Here is a 12,302-nt window from a genome sequence, read left to right as displayed (position 1 = left end):
CCGGCTAGTCTCACGTGTTGCAAGCTGCTATTACCTGAGAAGGTTCACAAACATCATCAGCATCACTTGTCAGCTTTCCGTTCTCGTAAACATCAGTATTATTTCACATGCCAACATTCATATCACTATCAAGATCACACACACACACACACACACACACAGACACACACACACACACACACACACACACACACACACATATATATATATATATATATTTTTTTTTTATATATATGTATATATATGTATATGGTAATATATATGTATGTATATATATATGTATGTATATATATATGATAATATATATGTATATATATTTATATATATATATGATAATATATATGTGTATGTGTATATATATATATATATATGTATATATATTTATATATATATGTATATATATATATTTATATATATATATATATATTTGGGAATTAGAGAGAGAGAGAGAGGGAGAGAGAGAGAGAGAGAGAGAGAGAGAGAGAGAGAGAGAGAGAGAGAGAGAGAGAGAGAGAGAGAGAGAGAGAGAGAGAGAGAGAGAGAGGATCTCAACCAACCCGACCTTGACTCTTAGTTTCCCAGGCCCGCCAGGTCACACACGCCGACAAGGGGCGGGGAGCGGGGACGGCCAGTCTTTAAGGACGGAGGCGAGAGAGGCGAGCGAGGCGAGCGAACAGTGAAGGCTTAAAGGGAGGGAGAGAGAGGGGGAAAAGAAGCGAGAGAGGCGAGAGAGCCGAGAAAAGCGAGCGAACAGTGAAGGCTTAAAGGGAGGGAGAGAGAGGGGAGAGAGAAGCGAGAGAGGCGAGAGAAGCGAGCGAACAGTGAAGGCTTAAAGGGAGGGAACGGAATAGGGGATATTATTGTTACCATTATCGTTATTCCCATGCTGAGGATAGCGAGAATGAGAATGATACTAACAATAATGACAATGATAATGAAAATGATGATGATAGTAAGGATTGTAATGATCACTTTTATTGTAATTATTATTATTATTATTATTAATATTATTGTTATTTTATTATTATTATTATTATTGTTATTTTATTATTATTATTATTATTGTTATTTTATTATTATTATTATTATTATCATTATTATTTTTTTCATTCATAATTTTATTATTATTGTTGTTTTATTATCATCATCATTATTATTCCTGTTCTTATTCTTATTATTTTCATCATCATCATCATCATTATAGCTATAATAATAATAATAATAATAATAATTATTATTATTATTATTATTATTATTATTATCCGTAATAATAGTAGTAGTAGTAGTATCCTTGTCATAATTATCAGCATTATCATTATTATCATTATTATCATTATCAAGTGACTGAAGGAGATTCGGTTCGCGTGCTTAGTCGTAACGCTAAAAGACCATCAAGTGTTACGAAACCAGTTTGCAGACTGTCGCTGTCGAGATCAGCAAAATGAAAATGATCATCGGTATATTATAACTTCACATATATACAGCCAAGTCATTGTGTTAGCCATTCGTTTGTCTAAACCCGGAGATACTAGAAAAAAAAGATAATTATCGAGCATGGCCTCAAAAATAAGGGAATAACGAAGAGATAAACCAGACACTGAGAACATTTATTGACTTTAAACAGCGTTGTGTTTATGAACGGCACGGACGCTTCCATATCAACACAGGCTTGACTTAATCCTTCTCTGTTGGAACAGTAATTCTATCTTGCCAAGCTGATAATGCGCGTCAGAGCCATATTTGCGCTAACAAATGGAGCTTTGCATGCACAGCTACTAAGCCTTAACTGAACGTAACTTGTCTTTACTGCTCCTAGACTTCCTTAGCCAGATGCTCCTTTCCTTATCATGATCCCGAGCAAATGTACTAGTGCGTGTAGGTAATATTGCTGCTGATGCTACTGGTGTAATGCTGAGGCCACAAGATGAGGATGTTGGTAACGTGCGAGAATTGTAAGTGTGGACTCCGTTTGCGTATTTTGCGGTGTGTAATGTAATACGTTTGATAAAACTATGTAAACAGTCAGTTGTGATGTGTCTGTAATTTTTCCTTGTTTTCAGTTTAGAATAAGTTCGTAGACACTCTTTCCATTTGTTCCTTCTCTATTTTACTGTTAATTTCTTCCTTTCTATTTCATTACCTTTCACTTTGCTTTTACTCTCCACATCCCTCCTGTAAATCACCTTCACTTCTCGGGAGCTGAGCTCTTAGAGACACTGGAAAGAGCCGTAAGGACGGAAATAATACATCGCTCAATACAGAGAATCGACCATCTGTCATCATTAGCAACGAGTCATTATAGCACCATATTGTCTTACGCCTTGAATTTATATCCAGCATCCCTCCTCCTTCTGTCATAATTCAGGCCATTGGTCTCATCTTCCTCAATTTACAGCTCTCTCGGCGACTTCTTACAGCCTACTGCTTACGAACCTTGGTGTTAACACGTCATTACTGTCTCCTCCTCCCAAGCTCCTTCAGTTGACTTGAATTATACATACTCTCGGACGATTTTTTCTTCGTCTCGTAACAACACTAACCGTCTCCGGGGAAGTTCAAGGTTTGGAGTGCTTGTGCAAACTTTAGGATTGTTCACTTTTGGATCAAATAAAAATGAAATTTGATGATTCATGTACATTATCGACGCTGTTTTACAGATTCAAATGACTTCATATTTAAACCGGATTTTTTTTTTGTCTGGAAGTGTAGAAGATTTTAGGGTTATTCTCTCTTGATTCAGGCAAAAATGAATTAGTTTTATTATGTAACTTATCTGAATTATTTTACTATTTGCGATGAATTACTGATAACCAAAACCCGAGGAAAAATTCTCTCAAATAAACCACATGACCTCGACAGACTCATTTCACGCAGCAGCGATTCGAAAGGGTTAAATTTGATATGCACAACGTGTTAATTACATGGAAAGAACAGAATGCAATGTCGCTATACGTTATCCTAGAGAACAGTCCCTAATTAATGGAACCCTGGCGCACCTCTTCACTAAGGCTCGTGGGCTAGCCAATAAGCCACGGGTTTCGACATTACACATTCCCGAAGCGATTCCCGCGCCATAAACAATAATAAAAAGACACGATTTTCTCATCATATGGTCCCGCTCTAGGACACACGGTCGCACTTTCTTAGCGCCTCTCCCCCCCTCCCTCACCCCAACGCTTCTCTCCCCCCCCCCCCTCTCCTTCACCTCTTCCTGTTGCCTCTTCGCCCCTCTCGAACCCCGGTGGCCTCTCTTGTGATGGAGTCTTGACCTCTCTCCCTCCCTCTCTCTCTCTCTTTCTTTCTCTCTCTGTCTGTCTGTCTCTGTCTCTGACTCTCTCTCTGACTCTCTCTCTCTCTCTCTCTCTCTCTCTCTCTCTCTCTCTCTCTCTCTCTCTCTCTCTCTCTCTCTCTCTCTCTCTCTCTCTCGATCGACTGTCTTTTTATTCCTTTTTTGGAATTCTTCTCTGTTTCTCGATGTTCTCAAGTAATGTCACGTTATGTAACGGCATTATATTATGCTATTCTGTGTCGTGTTATGTTCCGCTGTTTATTTTAGGTCAAATGAGTTTATGGCAGTTTAGGTTAGTTTGAGTCTAATTATGGTCCCAGTTACAACACTGACTGGATAACGCAGGTATTTACACCTACAGAAAATACAACCTACACGTCAAATGTATAATTTTCGGAATCATCCCTTTTTTTAAAATCTCTAACCGCTCATGACACTCCCACTCCCGCCCATTAAAGTCCACCCACGTCACTTTAATCACAGTAAGATTCCGTGACCTCACACATATTATTCTCCGTGACCTCGACCTAGAATGGAAGAGGTCGAGAGGGTCAATCTCTCTCCCAGTCGGCCCATGGAGCAGCTATTGGGTCAAAAGAGTTCATGATTTCGTGCAGTTAACGAGGCGGGATAAAGTATTGCCGAAGAATGCTGGTCATGCCGGGAAATGAGGGAACTTTTTATTTCTTATTTAAAGTTGGAGTGGCCATAAAGCTCTCGGGGCGGTACTAAGGAGGCTGTGGGGTGGGTAAGAGCGATCGGATTTTGAATATCTTTATGTCTGTATGTTTATGTATATATGTACACACACACACACACACACACACACACACACACACACACACACACACACACACACACATACACACACACACACATACACACATACACACACAGATATTTATATGTGTGTGTGTGTGTGTGTGTGTGTGTGTGTGTGTGTGTGTGTGTGTGTGTGTGTGTGTGTGTGTGTGTGTGTGTGTCATACATATACATATATATATATATATATTTTTTAAAATATATATAATCTGTATATATATACATTTATATATATACATATATATATAAATATATATATATATATATAAATATATATACTTTGAGTGCGCGCGTGTGTGTTTGTGTTCATAAGTATATAGTATATACATCATAAACAGTCATTAGTTTTGAATTCGCAAAGAAAGCCAAACAGCACAAGGAATCATACAAAAAAAAAAAAAGAAAAAAAAAAAAAAAAAAAAAAAAAAAACGGAGAATGCATTATTAATGTGCAACAGAAAATTACAAATGCAAGAGAAAACAAGGATTTAAAACAAATCTAAAACATAAAAAATAGTTTTTGACCAAAGGACGTACTCAGCCTCCACAATCAAACTATTTTTACCCTGTTAGCATTCAACGGGCTTCCCACATGCAGATCACATTTCGAAGTAATTAATTTCGCAAGTAATATTCAATCGGCAAAACATTATACATGCGTATCTGTCTCCTCCTAAAACAACAACAACACCTGCAAACCTTTCTTTTTTTTATAGCTAAGTGTCTAACTAGTAAATTATCCTCTCAAGCGGCCGAGACGATTTGCATTTAAATCGTATATCCTTCTATCCATCACTGCAACCGTTCATCAACCGAGCAGCAGGTTCTTCAAACAAACTTATCTTGCAATGATTTCTTCCCCTCTCGTAGAGTTGACATTAACTCGGGTCTTTTCCCATTAAGACGGCAGTTGCCTCGTGCAGTTGACGTCAAGTCCAGGTATTTCCATTAAGACAGATGCCAAAATGGGGATCTGTTAGGACATATCCATCAGACACAAGGGCCGCGCGGTGCTATGCTTACTGATTAATGTTTACTGATTAACATGTCCGGCGAAATCACAGTCTACGCGCGTCGTTATGTTGAAGTAAGATTGAAAGATTCTTCCAGATGGAACGCGTCTCGAGGTCTTCGCCGTCTCACACGCGTATCGGGGCTGCATTATTCGCGTCGGGGTCCTGTTAATGTGTATTTATCCGGTTGATTTATAGCCCCACATCCCAAAAGGCTTAATTTCGATAATGAATATCGTTATAAGAACAATGAAGAGGCTATTCTTTATACAGGAGAGACCATTAACCTTCCTCGCCGGGATTAGAAGTCATCTGCCTCAAGTGATACTCAGTCGACACTTTAATTGCTGCCAGATCTTCCACAAATCATCGCCTACTCTCTCTCACGTGTTATTTGCCGGATATTAATAGGCTAGAGTGTCTGACGTTTGACCCAGAAGGTTTGGCGGCGAGGCGTGATTGGCAACGAGGGTGCAGGTCATTAGCCTTGGTCGTAGCGATGGCAGGGAGAAGAAGTCACCAAAAGCCATGATGAATAAATCTAAATAAATTAAAGAATAATAATAATATCATAAAGCGGCGAAGATAGTTCTGAATATCGTACGTGAAAAGAGAATATACATAACCTATGCAAACACATGAGTCAACCATGCTCACTGTCTATCTATCTTCCTCCCCCTGCTTCGCCGTCCTCCCTCCCCCTCCCCCTACCTCTTCCCCATCCCCCCCTCTCTTGCACATTGCACAAGCAACCCCATACATCCACCTCGTGACGTCCCACTCCCACACGTACAAGCACGCAGTCACATGACACCCATTACCAGATGAAGATGGATCCTGCTCGAGACAGACAGACAGACAGACACCCACGAACCCCCGCGATCTGCATACCTCCTCGCAGTAGAATAATAAGCCGTCTTAAGTGACCTTGGAACCGAAGTCAGACTCGCTAGACTTTATTGCTGCTGTAAATGAACTCTTTTTCTTTAGCGCTTGTCTGGGGCCTTCTTGGGTCGTCTCGGCTGTGTCCATCGAGGCTACAGGAGAACCCCATTTGTTCTTCCTTTCGTTTGTCGTGTTTTTTTTTTTCTCTGGTTGACTTTTTCCTCCTTTCGCTGACTAGCTGATGTGTCATTGTCTTTTTTCTTCTCTTCGTTAAGGATCTGGGTTTCTTTTCTCTCTATCTTTAGTGATCCTTCCCTTTTTTCCCCCTTTCGTTAAGTATCGGGTTGTCTGATTCTTCTTTCCCCTTCTTTCGTGAATTATCAGATTGACTTCTCTTTCTTTCGTTAATTGTCTTGAAATATTTCTGATTTTTAAAAACTTCTGTCGTGAATCATCTGATTGTCTTTTTTTTTTTTTTTTACTTTCGTTATTTGTCTTGTTGCCTGATTGACCCTTTCCTCCTTTCGTTAGTTGCTTTTTTTCACTTCTTTCGTGAATTATCTAATTGACTTCTCCTTCCTTTCGCTTTTGATTGTCTCCATGCCCTTTTCCTCCTTCCGTTAATTATCGAATTTTCTGATTGTCTTCTTCCTCTCTTACGGTTCGAGTTCTCACTTTTGACCTTCAGCTGGATAGTAAGGAATGTAGTGTAGGTCTTGATTTTCTTTTGTTTCTTATATTTATTGTCTTTCATTTTCTTCGTGTGTGAATTTTCATTTTCAAAAGCATAGTAATCTCTTTGCCTTGTATTTTCCTCTTTCTCTCTTTGTCCCTTGTTTTCTCTCTCTCTCTCTCTCTCTCTCTCTCTCTCTCTCTCTCTCTCTCTCTCTCTCTCTCTCTCTCTCTCTCCCTGTGTGTGTGTGTGTGTCTGTATCTGTCTCTCTCTCTCTCTCTCTATCTATCTATCTATATATATGTGTGTGTTTGTGTGTGTGTGTGTGTGTGTGTGTGTGTGTGTGTGTGTGTGTGTGTGTGTGTGTGTGTGTGTGTGTGTAAATGTATGATATATATATTTCCCTACCCCCTTCCCTTCCCATCTATCCCCCTTTCCTACTTTATCTTCGGTCCCAACCCCTCTTTATTTAACCAATTCAACCACTTTCCACTCCACTCTCACTCTCATTACCTCTCCTTCCCTCATCCTCTCCCCCGCCCTCTCCAACCCCGTCGCCCCCCCCCCCCCACCCCTCCCTAAAGCCTCTGCCGCGCCCTCATGTGGTGGCAAGTATTAATAGCTTCCTCGTTCCATCTCGCGTTGCAGCTAAACCTTTGCAAGTGACGCTATCTTGACCCGGTGTTGACGCTTCGTCTGTTCCCCGGATGAAGTGCAATAGCGATTTTGTTTTCCTTCGGGAGGGTAATCAACGTTTGTTTATTAATTTACTTGGGGTTTTGATAGCAGTGGGTTGCTATCGCTTTAAATCAGTTTGCTAAAATCCTGACAATCGTTTGGCAATTTATCGAAGGCGTTAGACCTTATTGTTTTAATGAATAGACAGCTTAGAATGTCAAACAAGCAGGGAAATATGATATCATTCCTTACTATTCAGCTTATATAAATTAAGCTTATATAAACAGATACATTTGGGAAATATATAAAAAACATACCTGTTAAATGTCTTAATTACGTGAACTATAAATATATAAACTAAAAGAAAAACAGGTAAGTAAACAGAGAGAAAATAGTAAACACTTACTATATACCCGAATGAAAAAAAGTAAAACAAAGGAACAGAAGTAAACATCAGAAACTAATAATACCCCCCCCCCCCCGTTCCACAAGCTGCAGTGAGGAGAATGCCTAAGCGATTGCATACGAGGAAAATCATCCAGCAACATCGTGATTCATAAATTCCTCGTCCGGCAATTCATTCTTGGTTCGAGAAGCTCATGAATCGGGTGTCAAAGGCGCTCGTGCCAAGCATGGAAGCGACCGTCATTAAAACTCATGTCCGAGGCGTTCGTGTCAAGAGCTTATCTCGTAGGAACTTCTCGAGGACGTAGGTTCTAGTGACCCTCGAGGCTTGAGGGACGGCGCGGAAAGGCTCTCGTCAGGGGAGTTCGCGGGGCAGGGTGTGCGAGGGATTGAATCTCTTCCAGTCCGATTTGGAGAATTTTCATCTCGCGGAGCATTTATCATGGAGAGTCATGGAGTTCGCGTCTTTGAAGTATTTCCTGGAAGGCTGTAAAGGGTTGGTGCCAAGGGCAAGTAAAGTGTCATGCTCATCAAGGTCTGTCAAGGTCATGTTCATTTTTATACTTTGTCATGGTCGAAACTTTCATTACAGAGCAAGGGATCCTTCTGTAGACAAAATCTAGTCATATATGTATGTGCATATATATGTGTGTGTGCATACATATATATATATATATATATATATATATATATGTATTTATATATATATACATATATATGTGTGTGTGCATACATATATATATATATATATATATATATATATGTATTTATATATATACATATATATATACATATACATATACATATACATATACATATATATATATATATATATATATATATATATATATATATATATGCATATATATATATGTATATATATATGTATATATATATGTATGCGCACAGACACACACACACACACACATACACACACACACACACATATATATATACACACATATATATATATATATATATATATATATATATATATATATATATATATATATAAACGCCCACACATGCACATCCACATGCACTTGTATTTATTCTGCCTCCTTATTTGGCGAGGGCAAACATCCGTAAACGCTAACTATGACAACAGTTTAAGAAGCGATTAACACTCGAATTTATGTTGCCAATCGCGCTGCCTTTCCCCGGCGCATAAATCTCCTTTCCCCTTCTCGCGTGTGTCACCAGCATCCACCTGTAGCTCACCTGTAACTCACCTGTAGCTGACCCCGCCCTCGAGCCCATAATTAAATCAATGGCAGGCGCATCCCCGAGGCCGATTGGCAGGTCCGTAGGCAAGAATAATAGCGCGAGGCCTCACCTATTTATTTTTGCTGACACTATCTGTAATGGATTGGCCGAACGTTAAGGCGGTCCAGCCCGGGTCGTAATGAGCCCCTGACAGCCAAATGCTAACTGAATCTCAAGTGGACGAGACGCCGAGCTGATGAATCTATTTGGGGGAAATTTCTGTTGCCTCTTGGGCTTTTTTTCATTTTCATGCTGGACGTTTGTGAATATCAAGAGTTGGGTTGGATTCGATGCAGGGAGCTAGTTACTTAAATTTAAGTGTTTATTTTCAAGGTTGTTATTTTCTGTTGTGTAAAGAAGTACTAATGAAATTTTAGTATTATTAGAGTATCTGTGTATCTATCTGTCTGTGTATCTCTCTACCTATATATATGTGTATGTTTCGTTCTATCTAAACTTGCACATATTAAATTTCGACTTTTTTCTATTTACAGGAACGGATCAGTGAGTCAGTGGTTATCAGAGCTCTGTACTTTGTACGAAGCTGAATGCATGAACACGCTACAGTCGAAGTCGGTGCCAGGCGAGTCCGGACGCCGCGGCCACTCTTTCCCCTCGACCCGCGACGCCGTCCGGGCCATACAACGTCGAGCGCACGCCGTGTCGACGGAGTTCGCGAGACTTTGCCAGTGAGTACATTTGCTTGCGTTTTGGTTGGAATTGGCTCTGATGCTCTGCGTGCAGAGGTCAATAGTTACCTATTCAGTTTTTACCAGTTTCAGTCAGCTTTACTGAGGACTGCTCTCTGTGTATGTGCTTGTCATTATTTTTCTAAAATGCCCATTGTCACCGGCATCTAACATCCCTTCTATTTTTTCTAACAGACGCCTGGAGTGGCTGGAGCTGGACCAGGTGCCCGTGCTGGCCAAGTCCCTGGTGTGTCACATCAACACTTTCCTGAAGGACTACACCACGCAGTGGACGTCGGCCGAGATAGACTTTCAGCCGCAGGTGAGACCTCCTCACGTCCCTTTTCTCTAGGGCCTGCGTGACACATGTTCATATATTTCTTCCTGTCCTTTTGTTTATGTCATCTTACGAGTAAACGTCTCAACTAAATTCTCTGCTCTCCAAATACCACAGTCGTCGCTGGGTCGCCAGAGCAAAGTCATCGAACAGATCTGCCAACGACTTACGGACGTGTGCAGCGACGACCACACGCGGGAGGCGGACGAGCAGGAGACGACCCGGCAGGTGGTGCAGGTGGTGACGGCTCTCGGCCACGCCTTCACCAAGCTGGTCGACCTCATGCTGAGCCGCGAGATCAAGGTGGGTGGAAAAGGAGCATTTGTCTTCAGCAAACTGCTGAACGTCGTAAGTAAATTTATGATGATGAATGCGTGCATAATCTTTTGCCTCTCGTGACCCTCGCCTTCATGACCCGTTCGCGGTGTATCGCAGGTCGTGGTAGCGGCACTGGAGGAGCCTCGCGGGGAGAAGGAAGTGAGCAGCGCGGTGTCACACCTGACGGCGCTGGGTGTCGACGGAGGCCACATCTGCCGCCTCATCGCGCGCCTGGGCGGCGTCCGCGCCCTGCTCAGTCTCTGCCTCGAGCCGAGACTGAGGCAGGTGAGGGTGGCCAGCCTGAGGGCGCTCGCTACCGTCTGCTGCGTCGTGGAGGGCATCGTGGAGCTGGAGAAGGTGAGGATTTTACCTTTCCTTCCGCCCATCTGTTACTTCATCCTTGTCTACACATACATGCACACATACTAACATACGTACATGTATATAACAATAACAAATCGTTTCCGTGCGTGCCAGGCGGGGGGCGTGGAGGTGGTGGCGGAGGTGCTGTGCGACGAGGAGTGCCCCGAGGAGGAGCGGAGCGAGGCGGCGGGCGTGCTAGCGCAGGTCACGTCGCCCTGGGTGGAGGACAACCACCGCCTGGCCGGCCTCCACGACAACATGGACGCCATCGTCGCCGCCCTCACAGGTGAGCATCTGCGCGAGCGAAGCGCTTGACACGTCTTAGCCGATAAATGACCCAGAGTCTGCGGACTGATCACTATGCGAGGGTGAAACATTATTTTTGAGGGTTATTTGTTATGGATTTACTTAACTATTTTGCCTAGCAAATGCTAAAAGTCTGGACGTGCTTCTTTTCGACAGGCCTAGCGGAGGGGACGCGATCAGCGGAAATCTTCCTGCTCGCCTCCGCCGCCCTCGCGAACCTCACCTTCCTGGACGGGGGCTGCGTGGGCGCCATGAGAAGGGCCGGCACCGCCCGCGTCCTGCTCAGGGCCGCCCGCGGGAATCCTTCCATCTCCATCTTCACCAAAGACCAAGTAAGTGACGGAAGCTTGTTTAGTGTTTTTTTTCGGCGGTCGATTTTTTTCTTCTTCTTCAACATTCATTCTTCATCCGGGACTCGAGGCTCACTTATCATCCCTTGTTTACAGATCATGAATATTCTTGCGATCATTCACTCTGGCCTCTCGTATCGGGGAGGCTGGCAGATAGATCGCACGGAGATATGGACGCATGGCACGTTGGATAAAATGAATCACCAGACTATTGTCCTTACATATATATTTGCTTATGCAAATGAATCATTCTTGAAAAAAAAAAAAAAAAAAAATAGGAAGATAGATATAGTCGAATATTATTCTATTACCACTTGGCCTAATAGCTGCTCTTCCTCTCCCTCAGATCGCGACGGTGCTGGCCAACCTGGCGGGGTCTCGCGGGGCGGCCGAGGAGGTGGTGGCCGCGGGGGGCGTGTCCGTCCTGCTCGCCCTCCTCAACACGCGCGCCGCCCCCTCGCACCGCCTGCCGGAGGTCGCCACGGCGGAGCGCGTCCAGCAGAAGTCCGCCATCGCTCTGTCCAGGTAAACGTGGTCTTCAGCGTCTTCGTTTGTAGATATTTGTATGTAGATGTATGAAGGTGAAATATTTATAGGTCTGTTAGAAGAGAGAAAGAGAGAGAGAGAGAGAGAGAGAGAGAGAGAGAGAGAGAGAGAGAGAGAGAGAGAGAGAGAGAGAGAGAGGAGAGAGAGAGAGAGAGAGAGAGAGAGAGAGAGAGAGAGAGAGAGAGAGAAAGAGAGACAAACTGAGTGAGAATGAGAGAAAGAGAAAGCATATGATCGAATACATTTCTTGCTTCAACGCCTTTCCCTCCTCTTCCCGCCCAGGCTGTGCGGAGACGCCGTCGTCGCGCGGAAGGTGGCGCAGCAGGGAGGCGCCGAACGTCTGGTGCAGCTGTGCAAGGACG

The 12,302-nt window shown here is 42.8% G+C and overlaps 1 protein-coding gene across 1 annotated transcript in view; it reads left to right on the top strand.

Moving 5' to 3' along the window:
* The window catches only part of LOC125043310 (protein inscuteable homolog), a 118,497-nt gene that overhangs the window by 104,591 nt on the left and 1,604 nt on the right, over positions 1-12,302 (top strand). The window contains exons 3-10 of the mRNA XM_047639358.1: positions 9,526-9,720; positions 9,916-10,042; positions 10,175-10,360; positions 10,493-10,732; positions 10,853-11,024; positions 11,201-11,376; positions 11,741-11,919; positions 12,223-12,302. The exon at positions 12,223-12,302 is cut by the window's right edge and continues 44 nt beyond it. Of these exons, the coding sequence (XP_047495314.1) occupies positions 9,526-9,720; positions 9,916-10,042; positions 10,175-10,360; positions 10,493-10,732; positions 10,853-11,024; positions 11,201-11,376; positions 11,741-11,919; positions 12,223-12,302 (1,355 nt within the window). The remainder of the gene's footprint in view (positions 1-9,525; positions 9,721-9,915; positions 10,043-10,174; positions 10,361-10,492; positions 10,733-10,852; positions 11,025-11,200; positions 11,377-11,740; positions 11,920-12,222) is intronic.

This window comes from Penaeus chinensis, chromosome 33, assembly GCF_019202785.1.
Source record: "Penaeus chinensis breed Huanghai No. 1 chromosome 33, ASM1920278v2, whole genome shotgun sequence".
Taxonomy (NCBI): Eukaryota; Metazoa; Arthropoda; class Malacostraca; order Decapoda; family Penaeidae; genus Penaeus; species Penaeus chinensis.
This window is presented reverse-complemented; position numbering and strand designations above follow the sequence as displayed.